The sequence below is a fragment of the Triticum urartu genome, chromosome 3 (genome assembly GCF_003073215.2).
Source record: "Triticum urartu cultivar G1812 chromosome 3, Tu2.1, whole genome shotgun sequence".
NCBI classification, from domain to species: domain Eukaryota; kingdom Viridiplantae; phylum Streptophyta; class Magnoliopsida; order Poales; family Poaceae; genus Triticum; species Triticum urartu.
In genome coordinates, this window is record NC_053024.1 from 53,983,839 (window position 1) to 54,006,768 (window position 22,930).

The window sequence follows — 22,930 nt, forward strand, 5'->3', positions numbered from 1 at the left end:
TAGCTAGCCTTTTGATGCAAGGAGACGAAGATCATATGAATGCTAGCACTATATGAAGATGGAGTAGCAAGGTTAAACTCCCAGGCCAGCCTTGCACATAAGAAAATCTTCAACAAGTCTTGTTGCCTAAGGTGTGGCGATGATCTCAAAGATTTGAAGCATATATCCATCATGTGCCCTCTCGCGTATAGAGTCCGGGTTTCGACATTGAGGGTATGTGGGAACGCGGGCCTCCCGAGAACTAGAGCTCTGTTTGGCCCCTCAAAACGTAGAAATAGGAAAAACACGTGAATAGAGATGTCGTTTATCCTGGAAGACTATAGGAACTAAAACCACACAAAACCGAAAAACTAACATTTAGGTGCCACACATGAAAAGCACATAAATTGTAGACAGCAAAAGAAGAAAGCATGAGATAAGACATCAAGTTTGGTTCCCTTCAAAATTCCAATGGAATAACCGATTACATAGGTTTCAAGTGAGTGTAGGATAGTATTCCTTTGTTCCAAACGGCAATGAAATACGAGTAGTTCCTATAGGAATCATATCCTCCAAAATTCCTGCATTTTTCTTTTCTTCCCGATGGGGCCTTAAGCCTAAAGAAAGATCAAACCGGCGCATGATCGAGGGACGCAACTTCGATGCCGTAAAGACACCTGCCTTTGGGTCACTGACATGTGGGACAACCATCTGTTGGCCCCACATGTCATAGAGGCATGTGCCTTAAGGCATCGAAACGCAGTCCATGATGGAGTGGCAGGGGAGGAAAAAACCAGGCATTTTTGTAAAGATTGACCCATGATTACATCCAATTCGTACTAAAAAGGCAGAGCATTCCATGGTTATTCCTCCATACTCTGCATCCCCATCTGAGTCGCATTCTAGGCAGCTTTTTCTCTCCCAACTCTCTCTAGAAGCAGCAGAAACGATCCAGTCGACACACTTGAACCAACCATGCACGCTCACCTACCTCTACCTGGAATAACATCACAAAGTACACCAGTAGTTAAGCAACAAAACCTAATGCCATTGGACGGAAACAAGCAGACAGACAGACTATAAGACGCACGTCGAGGCAGACAGACATCGCAGAAGAAGAAGCAGAGCTTGACAGAGCTGAGCAGAGCGAGAGAGAGAGAGAGAGACAAACGCATAGACAGCAATGGGGTTCGGCGTGGTGTCCCTCCTCAACGCGGTGTTCCGCCGGGCCTTCACCTCGGCCGGCCTCCGGCCCAGCTCCGTCGCCGTCGACGCCGACACCACGCTCCACTTCTGGGCCCACCCCTCCCTCCTCTCCTCCCCCGACGCCGAGTCCAAGCAGCGGCAGCAGCTGCGGGGGCGGCGGCCGGTGGTGGTGCTGATCCACGGCTTCGGGCCGGACCCGACGTGGCAGTGGGCGGCGCAGGTGGGCCCGCTGTCCAAGCACTTCGACCTCGTCGTGCCCACGCTGCTCTTCTTCGGCGCGTCCACCACGCGGGCCCCGGGCCGCTCCGACGCGTTCCAGGCCGCCGCCATCGCCAAGCTCCTCGCCAGCGACCGCCTCGGCGGCGTCGGCGAGGAGGGGCGCGTCGTGCACCTCGTGGGCACCAGCTACGGCGGGCTGGTGGCGTACCACCTGGCGCGGGCGCTGCAGCAGGGCGGGGGAGCCGGAGCGTGGACGGTGGGGAAGGTGGCGGTGTGCAGCTCGGACCTGGCCAAGGGGCCCGAGGACGACCGGGCGCTGGCGGCCAAGGGCGGCGTGGCGGACGTGACGGAGCTGATGGTGCCGGCGGACACCAAGGCGCTGCGGCGGCTGATGGACATCTGCGCGCACGGCCCGCCCAAGTACCTCCCCGAGTGCCTCGCCCGCGACCTCCTCCGGGTACGTACTCCCTCCCACGTCACACTGAGGCCATGCATACGATGGGTGCGGTGCGACGTCGATTGAAAAGGTCGTTGCAGTGTGCATCATTCGCCGCCATGATTAAAAAGCTACGAAAATGATGGATCGCACCAGCGATTTGGTGGCGAATCACGTCTGCCACCGACCGGTCAGTTGGTGGAGAATGTGTGTGTGTGACACCGCAAGCATGCATGTAGCCACAATTTTTAAAATTAAGTTAGAGTAGTATAAGAGCGTTTTTTATACTAGTGTAGCGTCAGAAACGTTCTTATATTTTGGGACGGAGGAAGTAGATTGCAACTAATTGATTAAAATTAACCAAAGTACATACGCTTTTACTGTGCAGAAGTGTTTCGCGGTCCAGAGAGAGGGGAAGATCGAGCTGATCAAGGGGATCGCCTCCGGGCACGGCTTCCAGATCACTCCTCTCCCCCAGGAGGTGCTGATCGTGTGGGGCGAGTTCGACCAGATCTTCCCGGTGGCCAAGGCGCACAAGGTGAAGGAGAAGCTCGGGGAGAAGGCGACGGTGAGGATCATCCCCGACACGGGCCACCTGCCGCAGCAGGAGGACTCCAAGCTCTTCAACCAGATCCTCCTCGACTTCCTGCTGCCTCCGCCTTCCTCCTCCAATGGCGCCGCCGCCGCCAAGTAGCTAGCTAGATAGGCCGTCGCTTGGTTGATATGGTGCAGGTTTTGAGAGAGAATCAACCCGGTCGGCTTGGGTGTGGGTGGTGTAATATAAGTGGCAGCAGTGGGCGTACAAGGAAGAAGATGTTGTTTTGTTTCATGCAAGCATCGTGTTCTTCTGGTTCATATACGATGATTGATACGAGACTCTACGTTTGTTTTACTTTGAAAAATGAGAGGATCAGTACGTATTGACGGTTTGAGTGCCACACGTATATCGGCCGGCATTTGGTCTTCTCTCGTGTACGGACATTTCATGTCGAGTTCTTCATGCGTTGGAGCACACGTCATCTCGAACATACATTGCACGTTGGCCGTAGTTAAGTAAAGCTTAGGTACGGCGTAAAAATGTTATCCGTTATTTATCTACTAATGAGTAACATTAGGTATTAAATCCACATCAAATGGGTCCATAGTTCAGTGGTAGAGCAATTGACTGCAGATCAATAGGTCACCGGTTCGAACCTGGTTGGGCCCTCATGTTGTTGTATTTCTTTGTTTTTCTTTTCGGATGTCACTTCTTGAAAAGAACATTTTTTTTACATCACTTCTTGAAAAAGAACATGATATACTCTTTTTTTGTTTTTCTTCTCATATGTCACTTCTTGAAAAGAACATGATATACTCATGTGGTCCTCTCATACGAAAACTCCCTTGGGTCCGTAATATCAATTGGAAAACATGAGTGCTTTTCGTTCGTTTACTTCAAAAAGGACATGTTATTTTTTGATGTAGCTTCTTCAGGAAGACATGGGATTTTTCATAATATTTTCAAGGTTGCCGAAGCAACGAGTAAACTTAAAATCGGTAAAAAGAAATCTGCGTGTGAGACTTGTATGTCATTGGCTATAACATTTTCTTCCCGGCCCAACTCCCCACCCACACAAAGCATGCATGAATTTAGCACAGACGATTTCATTCATGGATGATTTCCCGGCCCAAGCAGTTTATTTCATAGTTAGGGACGGAAAATTGATCACACTACGACTTAGTATATATAGAACATTAAAACTTGAACTAAACCTATAACTAAACTAGTTGTTGAAACGATAACGACGGTTGGGCCCTCATGTTATTGTATTTTCTTTGTTTTTGTTTTCGGATGTCACTTCTTGAAAAGAGCATTTTTTTACATCACTTCTTGAAAAGAACATGATATACTCATGTGGTCCTCTCGTACGAAAACTCCCTTAGGTCCATAATATCCATTGGAAAACATGAGTACTTCTTGTTCGTTTACTTCAAAAAGGACATGATATTTTTTTGATGTACCTTCTTCAGGAAGACATGGGATTTTTCATAATATTTTCAAGGTTGCCGAAGCAACGAGTAAACTTAAAATCGGTAAAAAGAAATCTGCGTGTGAGACTCATATTGGCTATAACATTTTCTTCCCGGCCCAACTCCCCACCCACACAAAGCATGCATGAATTTAGCACAGACGATTTCATTCATGGACGATTTCCCGGCCCAAGCAGTTTATTTCATAGTTAGGGACGGAAAATTGGTCACACTACGACTTAGTATATATAGAACATTAAAACTTGAACTAAACCTATAACTAAACTAGTTGTTGAAACGATAACGACGGTTGGGCCCTCATGTTATTGTATTTTCTTTGTTTTTGTTTTCGGATGTCACTTCTTGAAAAGAGCATTTTTTTTACATCACTTCTTGAAAAGAACATGATATACTCATGTGGTCCTCTGGTACGAAAACTCCCTTGGGTCCGTAATATCCATTGGAAAACATGAGTACTTCTTGTTCGTTTACTTCAAAAAGGACATGATATTTTTTTGATGTAGCTTCTTCAGGAAGACATTGGATTTTTCATAATATTTTCAAGGTTGCCGAAGCAACGAGTAGACTTAAAATCGGTAAAAAGAAATCTGCGTGTGAGACTCATATGTCATTGGCTATAACATTTTCTTCCCGGCCCAACTCCCCACCCACACAAAGCATGCATGAATTTAGCACAGACGATTTCATTTATGGACGATTTCCCGACCCAAGCAGTTTATTTCATAGTTAGGGGCGGAAAATTGGTCACACTACGACTTAGTATATATAGAACATTAAAACTTGAACTAAACCTATAACTAAACTAGTTGTTGAAACGATAACGATGGTGGGGCTTGTCGATGCTGGATGATGCAGCATTGGGCCGGGAAAACTCCCTTCTAGTCTTCTCATAGGAAAACTTCCTTCTAAATTAGTTGTTGAAACGATAACTGCGGTGGTACTTATCATGTTGGACGATGTGGCATTGGCCGCCTCAATCTCACAAAAAATGAGCCAAAGTGACCTCGTCCCACACCAGAATTGCAAGGGCGACGACATTGTGGGCCACGATTGAGCGGAAACAGGGCAGGGCGGCCTCATCCCATTTCGTCCATGTCATTCCCGGTGTTGGGAGTGGGCGTGCGGTCCCAAAGCCAGTGGTCCCTCTCAGCATCCATCTTCCCAACAGCCACCAAGGCACGGTCGAATTCGGCCCATCGAGCAGCCTAGTCGTACACCTGCTCTTGCTGCTCCTGCTTCATGTCGGTGGCAATGGGATTGTGATGAGCCATTGAGGAGAACTGAGTGGTGCAGGGAGAGGCATCGTATAGCCGGCGGGCGGCGGGAACGGGTGTCATTAATGGGTAGTTGGGGAGACGGTAGGCAGAGAGCGGTTGTTAAAGGTCGCATTTACAGGTGAAAAACATAGCCACGACATTGGTACGGGCATGAAAGGGAGGGGAAGAACGATATGAAAGTTCCTTTCCTCGTGGCCGGTTGGGTTTGAAGCTTCCTCCATATCAGCACTCCTAACTAACAAATTTGAAGATTTGCAGGCTCGATTTGCAACGACCTCCAAAAATTACGAAGGTTGGCGCCGGTATTGTGACTTTGCTAGACATATTTTCTGAGCTCTTGGTTGGTCGTTTGCGATGTAGTTGGAGTGACTTGCTCAGGAGAGGACGATGTTGACACCTTGCAGGCATCCTCGACAATGTTTCTCTTTTCGGTGATGTGTCTTGTTGGTAGCCAGGTCAGCCAGAATGCCCTATCTTGTGGACACGATGTAATGATTTTCCACAAATTAACCGAGCAAACTCTCTTTCTTTTTTTAATAATAAACCGAGATCATCTAGAGCAGATTTCAAAACAGAAAAGTGTACACACAGAAGATAGCTAATATGTCTTTAATTAAAAAATTAATCAAATTGGGTCCATAGCTCAGTGGTAGAGCAATTGACTGCAGATCAATAGATCACTGGTTCAAACCCGGTTGGGCCCTCACGGTGTTGCATTATTTTTGTTTTTCTGGTCCGTGATATCCATTGGAAAACATGAGTACTTCTTTTTTTTTGCGGGGATGAGTACTTCAAAATGGACATGATATTTTTTTTTATGTAGCTTCTTCAGGAAGACATGGGATTTCTCACAATATTTTCAAGGTTGCGGAAGCAACGAGTTAACTTAAAATGGGTAAAAAGAAATATGTGTGTGAGACTCGTATGTCATTGGCTATAACATGATATACTCTTTTTTTTTTGTTTTTTGTTTTCAGATGTCACTTCTTAAAACGAACATTTTTTTTACATCAGTTCTTGAAAAGAACATGATATACTCATGTAGTCCTCTCGTAGGAAAACTCCCTTGGGTCCGTACTATCCATCGGAAAACATGAGTACTTTTCGTTCGTTTACTTCAAAATGGACATGATATTTTTTTGATGTAGCTTCTTCAGGAAGACATGGAATTTTTCACAATATTTTCAAGGTTGCCGAAGCAACGAGTTAACTTCAAATCGGTAAAAAGAAATCTGCGTGTGAGACTCGTATGTCATTGGCTATAACATTATCTTCCCGGCTCAACTCCCCACTCACACAAAGCATGCATGAATTTAGCACAGACGATTTCATTCATGGACGATTTCCTGCTCAAGAAGTTTATTTCATAGTTAGGGACAGAAAATTGGTCACACTACGAACTTAGTATATATAGAACATTAAAACTTGAACTAAACCTATAACTAAACTAGTTGTTGAAACGATAACTATGGTGGGAGTTGTCCATGCTGGACGATGCGACATTGGGCCGGGAAAACTCCCTTGTGGTCTTCTCATAGGAAAACTCCCTTCTAAATTAGTTGTTGAAACGATAACTGTGGTGGTACTTATCATGTTGGACGATATGGCATTGGCCGCCTCAATCTCACGAAAAATGAGCCAAAGTGACCTCGTCCCACACCATAATTGCAAGGGCGACGACATTGTGGGCCACGATTGAGCGGAAACAGGGCAGGGCGGCCTCATCCCATTTCGTCCATGCGTCATTCCCGGTGTTGGGAGTGGGCGTGCGGTCCCAAAGCCAGTGGTCCCTCTCAGCATCCATCTTCCCCACAGCCACCAAGGCACGGTCGAATTCGGCCCATCGAGCAGCCTAGTCGTACACCTGCGCTTGTTGCTCCTGCTTGATGTCGGTGGCAATGGGATTGCGATGAGCCATTGAGAAGAATGGAGTGATGGAGGGAGAGGCATCGTATAGCCGACGGGAGGCGGGAACGGGGGTTATTAATGGGTAGTTGGGGAGACGGTAGGCAGAGAGAGGTTGTTAAAGGGCGCATTTACAGGTGAAAAACATAGCCACGACATTGGTACGGGCATGAAAAGGAGGGGAAGAACGGTATGAAAGTTCCCTTCCTCTTGGCTGGTTGGGTTTGGAGCTTCCTCCATATCAGCACTCCTGACCAACAAATTTGAAGATTTGCGGGCTCGATTTGCAATGACCTCCAAAAATTACGAAGGTTGGTGCCGGTATTGTGACTTTGCTAGACATATTTCCTGGGCTCTTGGTTGGTCGTCTGCGATGTAGTCGGAGTGACTTACTCAGGAGAGGTGACGACGTTGACACCTTGCAGGCATCCTCGACAATGTTTCTCTTTTCGGTGATGTGTCTTGTTGGTAGCCAGGTCAACCAGAATGCCCTATCTTGTAGGCACGATGTAATGATTTTCCACAAATTAACCGAGCAAACTCTCTTTCTTTTTTAATAATAAACCGAGATCCTCTAGAGCAGATTTCAAAATAGAAAAGTGCACACACACAAGATAGCTAATATGTCTTTAATTAAAAAAATTAATCAAATTGGGTCCATAGCTCAGTGGTAGAGCAATTGACTGCAGATCAATAGGTCACCGGTTCAAACCCGGTTGGGCCCTCCCTAATTTCAATTTTATTTTTGTCACATAAACATTATATGGTCACGTGGTACCTTTTTTAGAATACAGGAGTATATTTTATTTTTCATTTAAACTGGAATTCAAGATGCATATCGAAACGCGCTTAATTTTTTTTTAAAACTACTTCAAATAAACATTATATGGTCATGTGCTATTCTTTTCGTAGAATACATCTTGTTTTCTATTTTTTTAAGTTTCACTTCAAAATGCATCTGAAACGCGCTTAATTCATTATTAGAAATCCGGTCAATTACAGCACAAGCAACGTGAGTTCAGTCCAAACTAAATACTAGACTCGTGTCTAAGAAAGCGATTGAAAAATAAGAAAGCGATTGAGCCAAAGGTAGGAGCATCTATGGGTGGGCATAAGTTGGAACCCGGTTCTAATACGAGAACCGAGTCTAGTCATTTTTTTCCCTAGCCCATGTATTCTGTACTTGGGTTAAGAGATTTCTTATCACTAGGTATTGACCCAACGTTGGTCATGTTCTTGTGCTTCTTTCATCATCGTTGAAAGACACCAACAACATGATGACTTTGCCGGCTATCCTAGTGTAATTGTTTTTTTTTGGAATATCCTAGTGTAATTGTTGAGGCAATAAAGTTAAACACTGTCGTAAAAAAAGTTAAAACACTACCAGTGTGCCTACAGTGCTCTGGCCCTAGTCTTTATTAGATCCATCGCTCGATGTGAGGGTCTTGGTGTGTCTTTTTTCAATAAGCCGTGTTTTGTAGAGTGTTTCGACTTGGTTGTCCTTATTAGCTGATCCAACTTTTTCTATCTTCAATGAATCGCACGAGCACCCTTGCCCTACGAGGGATGTTCCTAAAGGAATACAGAAAACCAAACTCTTCAATTAGGGCCTCTCTGATTCACAGGATTCTCGAAATGAAGAAACAGAGTGCCATGTCCTCTTGTATTCTACAGGATAACAAAACTACAGAAATATGGATGAAAGAATGTTTGATAGCCCACGAAAAACAAAGAAATTCTACCGATAGGTTTGAGTCGACGTAAAATTTTCTCCAAATGTAGTACAAATGGATCGTATGAAAAAATTTCTAAGGATTTGAATCCTGCGAATCAAACGACCACCATAGGAAAAAAAATCTAATGATTAAATTCCTCCAAAAAATTTTATGAAATTCCATTGAATCAAAGGAGCCCTTAGTACTCCTTTAGTTTTGTACCTAATCCAAAAGAAAACCTCTCTCCAAGTTTTCAAACCAAGCACAGAATGATGTCCAGGTGAACAAGTTTGGTCCACCGAGACTACATCAAACCAAATCTCTAGCAGAAAATGACTGGGACAATACTGCCATCACCAAGGTCTAACAAAAACACACCGCACTGTGTCACCCACTCAGATAGGGATTTCAGATTAACCAAAAGAAAAGTTACACCTAAGATCAGCTGATACGTTTGCAGTTGCAGGTCAATGTGCAGAGCAAGGACAAGAACCACAACATCAGCTTTTGCTTATACGCACATTGTTCAAGTAAAAGAAGAATACATTCCATGAATCAGTTGCTGGGAAGAAGTAAAATCAATCATACTATCGTTGATAACTTCACTCTTCAAACAGTTAAGTAAATTTTTTAACGAATGGGTCCATAGCTCAGTGGTAGAGCAATTGACTGCAGATCAATAGGTCACCGGTTCGAACCCGGTTGGGCCCTCTCTGTTTATTTTTAATTTATTTTCAGACTAACTTCATCAAATAAACATGAGACATTCATGTGGTTTGCCTCTTGTTTTTGTTTCTCATATTTTAGAAATCTCATTTCTTCAAATAGACATGGTAATGGTCTTCTTTTTATAGAGTATCTCTTGTTTTTTTTCAGTCTCAATTCTTCAAATGAACATGATATGGTCATGTGTTCTTTCTTTTGGCCCGCAGCTCCGTAACATGCATCCAAAACACGCTTACATCATTATTGAAAATCCACCCTTGAGGAACCTTTTTCGAGTAATGTATTAGAACTTGTGCAATGTGAGTCAAGTCCAAGAAAAAAAGTTCTAGACTCCAAACCTAAAAAATGAATGAATTGTGCAACAACTGAGCTGAAGGTAGAGACGCAAGCTTCGCGTATTTCCGGAAAAAAAACTGCATGCTGAAATGGCTTCAACACAAGTTCAGTTGCTTCTAAGATCTCCAAAGCACCAAATTTTGATGATAAAGGTTCCTCGCAAGACAGGAAGATAAAGAAACATCATGCTCTTATGTTCCTTATCTTCCTGTCGGTGTTGGAAGACTTTGAGTTACACTTATTAATTCAAATCAGATATCTAGCAGAAAATGACTGCGACGATACCAATGCCGGAAGAAAAAACTAGACTGGAATACACTGGCCTAGGGATTTCAGAAGAACAAAAAGTAAGCTGCACATCAGATCAGCTGCAGAAAACAGCAGAAGGATGTGCTCTCTTCTGGCACGGCAGCCACAACATCGGCGTTTGCTTATATGCATACTGTTCTATAAAACCAGAATACACCCCATAAATCAGTTGCTGGAAAGAAAGTAAAAATCAATCAATCATATTATCTTTGAGGGTTTGACCCCTCCAGAGTAAGTAATGTAATGTTTGCCATTAATTCTGTGTGAGCTGAAAGTTCGTAATGGCTCCGGTGACTAGTCCAAGAAAAAAAGTTCTAGACTCCAAACCTAAAAAATGAATGAATTGTGCAACAACTGAGCTGAAGGTAGAGACGCAAGCTTCGCGTATTTCCGGAAAAAAAACTGCATGCTGAAATGGCTTCAACACAAGTTCAGTTGCTTCTAAGATCTCCAAAGCACCAAATTTTGATGATAAAGGTTCCTCGCAAGACAGGAAGATAAAGAAACATCATGCTCTTATGTTCCTTATCTTCCTGTCGGTGTTGGAAGACTTTGAGTTACACTTATTAATTCAAATCAGATATCTAGCAGAAAATGACTGCGACGATACCAATGCCGGAAGAAAAAACTAGACTGGAATACACTGGCCTAGGGATTTCAGAAGAACAAAAAGTAAGCTGCACATCAGATCAGCTGCAGAAAACAGCAGAAGGATGTGCTCTCTTCTGGCACGGCAGCCACAACATCGGCGTTTGCTTATATGCATACTGTTCTATAAAACCAGAATACACCCCATAAATCAGTTTGCTGGAAAGAAAGTAAAAATCAATCAATCATATTATCTTTGAGGGTTTGACCCCTCCAGAGTAAGTAATGTAATGTTTGCCATTAATTCTGTGTGAGCTGAAAGTTCGTAATGGCTCCGGTGACTAGTCCAAAGAAAAAAAGTTCTAGACTCCAAACCTAAAAAATGAATGAATTGTGCAACAACTGAGCTGAAGGTAGAGACGCAAGCTTCGCGTATTTCCGGAAAAAAAACTGCATGCTGAAATGGCTTCAACACAAGTTCAGTTGCTTCTAAGATCTCCAAAGCACCAAATTTTGATGATAAAGGTTCCTCGCAAGACAGGAAGATAAAGAAACATCATGCTCTTATGTTCCTTATCTTCCTGTCGGTGTTGGAAGACTTTGAGTTACACTTATTAATTCAAATCAGATATCTAGCAGAAAATGACTGCGACGATACCAATGCCGGAAGAAAAAACTAGACTGGAATACACTGGCCTAGGGATTTCAGAAGAACAAAAAGTAAGCTGCACATCAGATCAGCTGCAGAAAACAGCAGAAGGATGTGCTCTCTTCTGGCACGGCAGCCACAACATCGGCGTTTGCTTATATGCATACTGTTCTATAAAACCAGAATACACCCCATAAATCAGTTGCTGGAAAGAAAGTAAAAATCAATCAATCATATTATCTTTGAGGGTTTGACCCCTCCAGAGTAAGTAATGTAATGTTTGCCATTAATTCTGTGTGAGCTGAAAGTTCGTAATGGCTCCGGTGACTAGTCCAAGAAAAATAGTTCTAGACTCCAAACCTAAAAAATGAATGAATTGTGCAACAACTGAGCTGAAGGTAGAGACGCAAGCTTCGCGTATTTCCGGAAAAAAAACTGCATGCTGAAATGGCTTCAACACAAGTTCAGTTGCTTCTAAGATCTCCAAAGCACCAAATTTTGATGATAAAGGTTCCTCGCAAGACAGGAAGATAAAGAAACATCATGCTCTTATGTTCCTTATCTTCCTGTCGGTGTTGGAAGACTTTGAGTTACACTTATTAATTCAAATCAGATATCTAGCAGAAAATGACTGCGACGATACCAATGCCGGAAGAAAAAACTAGACTGGAATACACTGGCCTAGGGATTTCAGAAGAACAAAAAGTAAGCTGCACATCAGATCAGCTGCAGAAAACAGCAGAAGGATGTGCTCTCTTCTGGCACGGCAGCCACAACATCGGCGTTTGCTTATATGCATACTGTTCTATAAAACCAGAATACACCCCATAAATCAGTTGCTGGAAAGAAAGTAAAAATCAATCAATCATATTATCTTTGAGGGTTTGACCCCTCCGGAGTAAGTAATGTAATGTTTGCCATTAATTCTGTGTGAGCTGAAAGTTCGTAATGGCTCCGGTGACTAGTACGAAAAAAACATCAGAGGAAACTCCTCGTAAAAAATATTAACATTCGTGAACTTTGATATGCCCATGATCAGAGTCAGTGCCCAAAACAAAGAGAAGGGAGCATAGAGAACGAATGAAATAGAAAACAAAAATATTTTAAGCACAATGGGTCCATAGCTCAGTGGTAGAGCAATTGACTGCAGATCAATAGGTCACCGGTTCGAACCCGGTTGGGCCCTATCCTACTTTCGCCTTTTTTTCTATTTTTTCTTTTTTTGTTGCTTTCTTCAATTAAAATTAGCAATGATCATATCCCGAGTTTATTCAATAATTTTCATCTCTTATATTGTGATCAACGATGCAGTACTTCTGATGAACAAGCTGGAAAAACATTTCATGGTCATACGATCTTGTAGGAAATAACCTCCGTTCATAACACATATTTGAAAATGGGCGTGGCTAGTAAGTCTCATCTAACCGATATAGTTATAAAAAAACAATCAAGCATTAAAAAATATCGCACGAAACTCCCCGTAAAATGGAATGGCATGAGAGTTAGATGAGATTTTGTTAATTCTCATCCAGATGGGCACTAGCAAATCTGCTTGAAATTCAATTAAAATTAGCAATGATCATATCCCGAGTTTATTCAATAATTTTCATCTCTTATATTGTGATCAACGATGCAGTACTTCTGATGAACAAGCTGGAAAAACATTTCATGGTCATACGATCTTGTAGGAAATAACCTCCGTTCATAACACATATTTGAAAATGGGCGTGGCTAGTAAGTCTCATCTAACCGATATAGTTATAAAAAAACAATCAAGCATTAAAAAATATCGCACGAAACTCCCCGTAAAATGGAATGGCATGAGAGTTAGATGAGATTTTGTTAATTCTCATCCAGATGGGCACTAGCAAATCTGCTTGAAATTCAATTAAAATTAGCAATGATCATATCCCGAGTTTATTCAATAATTTTCATCTCTTATATTGTGATCAACGATGCAGTACTTCTGATGAACAAGCTGGAAAAACATTTCATGGTCATACGATCTTGTAGGAAATAACCTCCGTTCATAACACATATTTGAAAATGGGCGTGGCTAGTAAGTCTCATCTAACCGATATAGTTATAAAAAAACAATCAAGCATTAAAAAATATCGCACGAAACTCCCCGTAAAATGGAATGGCATGAGAGTTAGATGAGATTTTGTTAATTCTCATCCAGATGGGCACTAGCAAATCTGCTTGAAATTCATTCATTTTAAGTCAACATTTAATGTATACTATGACTTATTTATCTCGCCCGCTGAAGACTTGTTGATTTTGTTACAGCACGTCAGATGTTTGTATAAGTAGGGGCATATAAGAAGTTGAAAACCTAGCATCGGTCATCAAGAAATCCAGGTGTGATGAACTATGTGTGTTGTGCTTATTTTATAGTTTACCATTGAAAATTTGGCCGTAAAAGTAGTAAAAGATTTAAACAAACACTAAAAACAGAAAAGCATGTTCGGTCTTGTTCACAGAAAACACCAAACGATTCTAGAGCATTTTCTTTTCAAACCAAGCACAAGATGATCTCCATGCCAAAATGTTTGGACAACCGATTACACTACACCAAATCTCTAGGACACGTCACCAAAGTCCAAAACTTGCACGGACGAAACACTGCATTGGATGCACCACTTATCTAGGGATTTCAGAGGAACAAAAAAGAGATATATGCATGAGATCAGGCTGGTTCCTTTGCAGTTGCAGGTCAGCTGATTCCTTCGCGGTTGCGGGTCAAATTCGCAGAAGCAAGGACAACAGCCACATCGGAGAAGTTTGCATACAGTTCAACAAAGTAATAACACACTCCATGACCCAGTTGTTGGAAAGAAACAAAATGGATCATCTTATCTTGGAGCCCTCCAGCTCCAGGTTAATGTTTGTCAGAACATTTTCTGTATGACCTTAAATTTCATAATAGCTTTGGTAACTAGTACAAAAGAACATCGGCGGAAAACTCCTCATAGTCAAAATTAACACTCATGAACTTTGACATACCCATGATAAGAGTCAGAGCCCTAAACAAAGAGAAGGGGGAATGGAGAGTGAAATGAAATGGATTTTTTTTTGTTTTTGAAAAGAAAATGAAATACAACAATAACTGGAAGTGGCAATCGAGCAGAGCAGAATGGCTGCTCATGTGGCGTCTCTTCTCTCCGAACTCGGATGCCTTGAATTTCTTTCTCAGCTTTATTCTGTTATGGAATCTGGTTATAGACACTCGACGTGTAGCTCTGCTTGTACCTAAAGTGAATAATCAGTAGTAAGCAGGAGGAACTTGGGTCAGCTGTACAAAGTCATGGTGTCACCGGGTTAACGCTATGCTATCAGGTCAGCATCAATACTCATTTGCAATGCTTTTCCGGGTATCATCAGGAAACATCTCTTAATCTCCCCATGGAACTGGAACCGACGCATTCTTGGGGATTAGCATAGAAGTAGTCCTCTTCCTTGGGCTGGCCAGGGATGGCCCTTCTGTCTGTGGGTTGGCCCATGCGATACTGGTGCGCCTCCTTCACAGCCGCAGAGAATTCATCCCAGGACAATGAACCTCCTTGGAAATGATCCAAAAGTTCAACAAGTTTTGTCCTGTCCAATAAGATGGTCTTGCGAAAGCCACTATACCTAAAACAGAACAGCCAAAAGGTTCATCAGCATAACCCCAAAGTAGTTCTGTTGCCATTAGAAAGCAGACAAACTTATGTTTGTTTCTGATAATCAAAAGAGCACGCAAACTCAAACATTTCTTAACTAATGTAAACATCAACAAAATATTCCGGAGAAGCCAACCTGCGGTGACCTTCGACAAGTCTTGCCATATTTCCATCATAACTGGGGATGAAAACATTGCTTGCTATCGAAACCATGTAGTCCAGTGCTGCCATCTGGGTCGAATGGTTCTGGAATGGCCACAATTCATTGGAAGATAACAGTTTTTCCTTTCTAACCTATTATTAGACAAAGCTGAGAAAATTAACACATGTCTCAGAGAACATTGTAAATGAAAATAGTAAATGGAAGAAGCACTCACCAAATTCGGATAGGCAGCCTTAAGAGCAGCCAACCGTCTTTCACCTCCATAGATTTCACCAGAGGCAATATATATCAACGTATCCTTTGAAAACCCTAGAGCTTTAAGCACTAGAGCAATTTCCTCAGGTGTGAGGGGACAAAGTCCCTGAAGCCTCTTGGTTTCAGAATCGATTTCCTTTTCTTTCCACCATGGATATGCATATCTATAGTTCATAAGTTGATCAGTTGGTTCCTACTGAAGCAGCACATCTATAACACCAAGTAGTAATGCAAAATACGAACCTCATTCTGGTGAGCTCCTCAGTTTCTTTATCGGAACAGCCATGTGTGCAGCCTGAAAAGGAGAGCATGTCCATTTCATAACGCAAGTGAAGCACAACAAATTCCCCACTTCGTTGAAGGGTGGAGATAAGTTTTCTGCCAAGGGCCTCAATCTGTGGAGTGAATCTCAAAGCCTCAAAGTTGACACGGCAGCGCAGCATTTGGAGATGGATAGGAATGCCATTGTTTGCTAGCCGGGCATCCGTTTTATTGAAATGGATCACCTTGTGCTTCCTTGCAAGAGGTAATACCTGCAGCAGAGAAGCTTTCAGGTCCACATGATTTTGAGATTTCCTAACTTTTCAATCACTGCTAAATGCAGCGTGCAGTAAGACAGACATTATTTACCCGCTTTAGGTAGTATGTATCGTTTGACCAGCTGATAGGAGGCATCGAATAAAGTCTTCTCCTAGTTTTTAGCTGGAGTTTCAACGGTAGTGCTTTGACAATTTTTAGTTCATCTCTTAACGAATTAATGAAGTGGTTCACATCAAATATATCTCCAAAATCACTGCAAAGTCAAAATAACAAACTTATTTTGTAATTAAGCAACAAACAATCATGAACATATTTCACAAGGAAAAATGATCCTATTTTACTCTGAGATAAGGGGATGAATGACATTTACAATAGCACAAGGTAATAGCACATGTTTATGTGTTTCCAGGAAGCAATTTTGGACAAACAGCTCGTGTTTGATGTTATAGAAACAGTGTTATATGGGAAATTATACCTTGGATCAGCCCAGAAAGACCTTTTATCCAGTTCAGGGAGCACTAATGTTAGATTCAGATGGCGTGCTATGGTCACCATATCACATATCTGCAGCACACCATTTCATAAGAAAATTAGAATCGCGGCATGTACCCAAACTACGGAGCAAAAAAATAATCTCTTCTAGCTAAGGTACAAACCCCGGCTCGCATTTGATTAAGGCCTCCGTTGCAAGTTACTAGCAGATAGCCATTGCTTCTATAAACTCCTGCATAAAAAAACAAGACCCTAATCAGCGCCAGTGCGCAGTGCCAAGTGCCAACAAAAGGACTGAGACAACAAGATATGTCAAATGTCATTGTTTGGTGACTTTGTAACAAACGATGCAATCAGTGAGGCTGTATGCATCAATGATGCAGAGTCCGGGGGTAATAAAAGCTTCCATTATAAATAAATAAAAATGCATCACTGGATGGAAGCTGCTTGCGTGTTGCGAAATACTCTGTATCATTTGTTATTTTTCAGCAACATAAAGCAGCAAAGGCTCATCTTAATCAGAGGCCAGAGCTAGCTCGGCACATCGAGCGCGCCTTACGATCGGATGTTCCAGTGATGTCATGCTTACAAATCAGCTCTCAAGATAGCATATGAGCAGCACAGGAAAGGAAATGAAGATTGAGGTATGAACACACATTCAGGTCCAGGTTCAGAACAGCCTCTACAAAAACGCAACCACAAATTCAGAACGCTTGCAGCCCCAATGCGACCTGAAGATCCCACGACGGCACAAAATTGGCCTCAGAATCGCCATTTCGAGCTTGCGATCGAGCCGAATCGTCAGAAGAGACGGCGTCGTTGACCACAGAACTGCCGCGTTTGACTCGAGCTCCGCCCAAATCCGGGAACCACCAGCTCGCCCAGATCGCGCAGACTAATTCCACGGAAGGGCAGGGGGAAGCTTCGGATGGGAGGAAGAGGAAGAGGAGGAGGAAGAAGAGAGCACTTACTCCTGGGCACGAGCGCCGGAGGGGAGAGCCGCGCGGCGACCCGGTCCTCGCCGGCGAGCGCGGCCAGGCCGGCCGAGGCGCCCCCGGAGCCGGAGCCGCCCCAGCAGTCCGCGAAGACCCTGGGGCGCCAGAGGCCGGTGATGGACGCCAGCTGCAGGACCGCCGTCCACATCACCGCGCTGGCCACCGCGCGCATGGCCCACCGCCACACCCGCCTCCGCCGCGCCGCCGCCATGGCCACGACCATCTCCCCACCACCTCCCCCGCCGCACGCACCGCTTCTTTCTCCCGACCCCTACGCCCTCGCCTCTCTCACCTCCACCTAACCGCCACCTAGTACCACCACCACTGCCGCTACCACCAGCGGCACCAGCGGCGGGAGGCGAAGGATTAGAGCGGGAGGCGACGGCGTTTATGGGGGGATTAACTACGCCGCCGGGAGCTAGTAATGGCCCCCGTGATTAGTTCAGAACGGCAGCCATTAATAGTCGCTGCAATTGCAAAAAGCTTCGAGCTTTTCGTAGGAAGAGAAGAGATGGAGGGCGAAATGGGACAGGGAGGCGGGTAGGCAGGACGTTAGCATTTGGAGGATACCGGAGGGCCTCCTCCGGTTGGTGGTGGACTAGTGAGTGCTAACCCTGAAACGCGGCAATTATTAATATTCTAATCTCAGTTAATTACTGAAAAAAATCTTCGGTTCCCTCGAAATGCTGAAATCTCCGAGATACTAGATAAGTAGAAATTTGATCATTAATTTGTGGTCAGCTAAAATATCCATGGGAACTAATAAAACCAAGCGTTGGATAAGTGCTTCTCAAGGTAAATTCGCCTATTTTAATTTAGAAGTGTCGAAATATAAAATGATAAATATACATAAGATGCAACTTTGATCATTTATTCATACTACAATATTCCTAGTAAAATGTTCTAATAAATTACGCACTACATATTGGTATTCCTTGATCATATACAAGTACTTTTTTATTAAACACGACAATTAATCAATTAACTATTTTCCAATATTTTTTTGTTTATTAAATGCGGCAATCAATTAATTATTGTCAATCTTTCTTTGGTTGCTCCGGAATGCTGGAGATCGTCAAATTGCAAATTTGATCATTAATTTGTTCTCCATGATATATCTATGGTATCTAATCAAAGTACAGATACTTTTCAAGATAGTTTTTCCTACTACTTAATTTGGAAGTATCTTATCTTTAATTTACAAGTAGTGGCCAAAATTGGAAAAGCTACATGTGTTCAACATGTGAGCTTTTAACCGTTCCTTGGTCATTGCTCGTTAGGCGTTTCCCCTTTTCCTTGTTGTTGTGCGAATTACTCCCTCCATTCCAAAATAAGTGTCGTGGTTTTAGTTTAAGCGACGGAGGGAGTGTAAGTTCTATACTCCATGATCTATACTAAAAGGCACAAACTAATTGGGGTATTTCTCATGCAAACCATCTGAAATTTTTAATCTACTCTTGCATTTTAAAATATGTGTCGTGGTTTTAGTTCAATTTTGGATTAAAACCATGACACTTATTTTGGAGTAGAGGGAGTAGTTTTTATTGCTCATCCATTGATTACGGGGACATGTCGTACCTCTCTTAATCACTCGTACACTTATGTGCTCTTAATTGTATGCAATATCTCATAATTAATGACTCTCATGGTATTTTATTTTGCATACATGGGAATTCTTTATGTTCTTACAAAAAATATTGCATTATATTTAAAAAGATTTTTCCATGTCTTTGCGCCCAGCATGTGCTTGTTACTTGAATTATTTTAGAAAATTGTATTAGAATTTAACCAGAAATTAATTATTGTGTGCATCAGTCCATGCAAAAAGACCTTAGGGCTTTCCTCCTTCTTGGAAAAAAATGAATTTAACAAGAAACATTGTGATGATTGATATATGCAAGTTCGTAATTCTTGAGCCTATAATATGATTAATATTAAAAGTACACGCTTCTTGTAGTTTTATTCCGATATTGTAGATGGCAAAACATGTACATAGACAAAAAATCATGTTTCAGTTACATTAGTTCAACGCACTTTGCATGTCCATGGTTGCTAGTATGTTAAGTTCGGTATAGTACCCTTTTATGTATATATTTTTCTAATACCAATGTCATCTTCAGTGTACACATTTGGCCGTTACTTTTTTATTTGCATGTTGATAGAAAATACAATATAGCATATAATCATATGAAAAGTACAATGTTAAAATTAATAACGAGCGTTAAGTTTGCAAACAAATGTAGGAGCTAAACCGTTTGTCTCCCAACCCTAGCAAGAGGTGATCTTGCCCACCACCACCGCACCCCACCACCCCCACCGCCGCCCCTCCTCCTCCTCCTCCTCCTCCTCCTCCTCCTCCTCCTCTTCCTCCGTGTAGTTTCGGAGCGTCAGGAGGCCCCGATCTACCGGATGGACATGTGGTATCTCCAGTTTGGGGATTTTAAGTATGTCTTTGTTTTCCGCCGCTTCAACCCTTTTCGACAAATGGTGATGGTGGCGACCCCAATTTGTAGTGGGCTAGTGAGTGTTAACCTTTATAACTTTCAAATGTTGAAATATAATAAAACTACTTATTGGATATAAAATACTTTCAAGATAAATTCAACTTACAAGTGTCTAATCTATATACACCTAAGATCAAACTTTGGTCATTGATCTGTATTACACCCACCATTCGATTTTATTAGCCCGCCTCTTACTTTGGGCTAAATTTTGACCTATAAATTTAACTAATAAAATGTAAACTATATGTCACAAAAATTATATCATGGAAAACCTTTTTGAAATACAAATCCAACATATAGTTTGTGTAGCAGATATTTTATATTTATTAATAATATAGATGGTTAAATTCTGGCTCAAAATATGAGAGGGCCCAACTCTTAGTAAAAAAAATATAGTCCCTATAGAACTTGATATAAGACGGTTTTTGACAATGTCATAGACTCTAATAACGTCCTATAAAAATTTACAGAGGTAGTGGATTCTAACAAATTAACGCATACTGCTCCTTGATCAATTACAATTAGTTTTCAAGTTAAACTTGTTGGGGATCGTAACAGAAATTTAAAATTTTCTACGCATCACCAAGATCAATCTATGGAGTAATCTAGCAACGAGAGAGAGAGGGGAGTGCATCTACATACCTTTGTAGATCGCTAAGCGGAAGTGTTACAAGAACGCGGTTGGTGGAGTCGTACACGCAGCGATTCAGATCACGGTCGATTCCGATCTAAGCACCGAACAACGGCGCCTCCGCGTTCAACACAAGTACAGCCCGGTGACGTCTCCCGCGCCTTGATCCAGCAAGGAGAGAGGGAGAGGTTGGGGAAGACTCCGTCCAGCAGCAGCACGACGGCGTGGTGGTGGTGGAGGAGCGCGGTATTCCAGCAGGGCTTCGCCAAGCACTACGAGAGACGAGGAGGGAGAGAGGTAGGGCTACACCTTGGGAGAGAGAGACTCGTGTGTTGTGCAGCCACAAATCCTCCACTATATATAGGGGCAAGGGCAAGGGGAGGCACCCTAGGGTTTCCCCTAGGGGGGCGGCGGCCAGGGCAGATGGGATCTCCCCCTTGGGTGACTTGGCCCCCAAGCCAGGAGGTGGGAACCCTAGATGGGGCGCCCCAAACCCCCTGGTCACGTGGGATTAGGTGAGGGGGGCGCACAGCCCCTTAGTGGGCTGGTTTGCCCCCTCCCCTTGGCCCATGAAGCCCCCCAACACTTGTCGGGGCTCCCGAAACACCTTTCGGTCATGCTGATCATCACCCGGTACCTCCGGAACACTTCCAGACTCCAAAACCCTTCGTCCAATATATCAATCTTCACCTCCGAACCATTCCGGAACTCCTCATGACGTCCGGGATCTCATCCGGGACTCCGAACAACATTCGGTAACCGCGTACATACTTTCCCTATAACCCTAGCATCATCGAACCTTAAGTGTGTAGACCCTACGGGCTCGGGAATAATGCAGACATGACCGAGACATCTCTCTGGTCAATAACCAACAGCGGGATCTGGATACCCATGTTGGCTCCCACATGTTCCATGATGATCTCATCGGATGAACCACGATGTCAAGGATTCAGTCAATCCCGTATACAATTCCCTTTGTCTACCGGTATAGTACTTGCCCGAGATTCGATCGTCGGTATCCCGATACCTTGTTCAATCTCGTTACCGGCAAGTCTCTTTACTCGTTCCGTAACACATCATCCCGTGATCAACTCCTTGGTCACATTGTGCACATTATGATGATGTCCTATCGAGTGGGCCCAGAGATACCTCTCCGTTTATACGGAGTGACAAATCCCAGTCTCGATTCGTGCCAACCCAACAGACACTTTCGGAGATACCCGTAGTGCACCTTTATAGCCACCCAGTTACGTTGTGGCGTTTGGTACACCCAAAGCATTCCTACGGTATCCGGGAGTTGCACAATCTCATGGTCTAAGGAAATGATACTTGACATTAGAAAAGCTTTAGCAGACGAACTATATGATCTTGTGCTAGGCTTAGGATTGGGTCTTGTCCATCACATCATTCTCCTAATGATGTGATTCCGTTATCAATGACATCCAATGTCCATGGTCAGGAAACCATGACCATCTATTGATCAACGAGCTAGTCAACTAGAGGCTTACTAGGGACATGTTGTGGTCTATGTATTCACACATGTATTACGGTTTCCGGTTAATACAATTATAGCATGAACAATAGACAATTATCATGAACAAGGAAATACAATAATAATCATTTTATTATTGCCTCTAGGGCATATTTTCAACAAAACTTAGCTATTTAACTTTGACTGTATGATCTAAATACTTATAAGGATGTTATTACCCAAATTTTCTCCCTATTTACTTGTTGCTTAACAACTATCTATTAGCAAATTATCCGCAAAAAAAACTATCTATTTGCAAATTAACCGGGCAACTATGTTCTCTTCTACCTTTTTCAATGAATCAAGGCCCTAAGGACATGACTTAAAAAACTATCAATTATGTACTCTATGTCTCTATTAGAATATAAAAAGTATAAATTGGTTTTGGATGTTTCTTATGTGAATCATATGAAATCTTTAATACAATTTCATTTTTATATGCCCAATGGTTGTGAAGAGATTTTGTGCCTCCCTTGATTATATGTTTGTGAAAATAAAATTTGATAAATCATCACAACATTTGACATGAGAAAATCTCTCCCAATGGTTTGTGAATTCCATCATATGGGTTTTTTTGCGGGTGAATCCATTAAATGTTGAGTGAATGGGAAACACAAACATTGAAAATAAATTCTGATAAACCATCATAACATTTGGCACGAGAAAAAGTGTGTGTGCATCAATCATCAATGAGCGTTGATTTTAACACAGTATAGACGTAGACGCTCATACGTACGCACGTACACATACTACCCCTATGAGCACCTCCGAGAGACTGGGT

General features: G+C 42.7%; 2 protein-coding genes and 5 non-coding genes across 7 annotated transcripts; 6 read left to right on the forward strand and 1 right to left on the reverse strand.

Moving 5' to 3' along the window:
* The first annotated feature begins 754 nt into the window (after nucleotides 1–754).
* Nucleotides 755–2,742, forward strand: LOC125542783. The gene is made up of 2 exons (XM_048705956.1): nucleotides 755–1,861; nucleotides 2,229–2,742. The coding sequence occupies exons 1-2, from the start codon at nucleotides 1,163–1,165 to the stop codon at nucleotides 2,532–2,534; spliced, it is 1,005 nt and encodes a 334-aa protein (XP_048561913.1). The 5' UTR covers nucleotides 755–1,162; the 3' UTR covers nucleotides 2,535–2,742.
* A 233-nt stretch (nucleotides 2,743–2,975) lies between these two features.
* On the forward strand, nucleotides 2,976–3,047 carry TRNAC-GCA. Its single transcript has one exon. It is a non-coding gene; the product is annotated as a tRNA-Cys (tRNA).
* Nucleotides 3,048–5,780: 2,733 nt separating this feature from the next.
* Nucleotides 5,781–5,852, forward strand: TRNAC-GCA. Its single transcript has one exon. It is a non-coding gene; the product is annotated as a tRNA-Cys (tRNA).
* A 1,854-nt stretch (nucleotides 5,853–7,706) lies between these two features.
* TRNAC-GCA lies at nucleotides 7,707–7,778 on the forward strand. Its single transcript has one exon. It is a non-coding gene; the product is annotated as a tRNA-Cys (tRNA).
* A 1,629-nt stretch (nucleotides 7,779–9,407) lies between these two features.
* Nucleotides 9,408–9,479, forward strand: TRNAC-GCA. Its single transcript has one exon. It is a non-coding gene; the product is annotated as a tRNA-Cys (tRNA).
* Nucleotides 9,480–12,490: 3,011 nt separating this feature from the next.
* Nucleotides 12,491–12,562, forward strand: TRNAC-GCA. Its single transcript has one exon. It is a non-coding gene; the product is annotated as a tRNA-Cys (tRNA).
* Nucleotides 12,563–14,206: 1,644 nt separating this feature from the next.
* LOC125542784 (rhamnogalacturonan I rhamnosyltransferase 1-like) lies at nucleotides 14,207–18,049 on the reverse strand. The gene is made up of 8 exons (XM_048705957.1): nucleotides 17,460–18,049; nucleotides 16,653–16,720; nucleotides 16,472–16,560; nucleotides 16,087–16,249; nucleotides 15,700–15,989; nucleotides 15,416–15,620; nucleotides 15,175–15,332; nucleotides 14,207–15,009 (listed from the first exon to the last, which is right to left on the reverse strand). The coding sequence occupies exons 1-8, from the start codon at nucleotides 17,704–17,706 to the stop codon at nucleotides 14,757–14,759; spliced, it is 1,473 nt and encodes a 490-aa protein (XP_048561914.1). The 5' UTR covers nucleotides 17,707–18,049; the 3' UTR covers nucleotides 14,207–14,756.
* Between the last annotated feature and the right edge of the window lie 4,881 nt (nucleotides 18,050–22,930).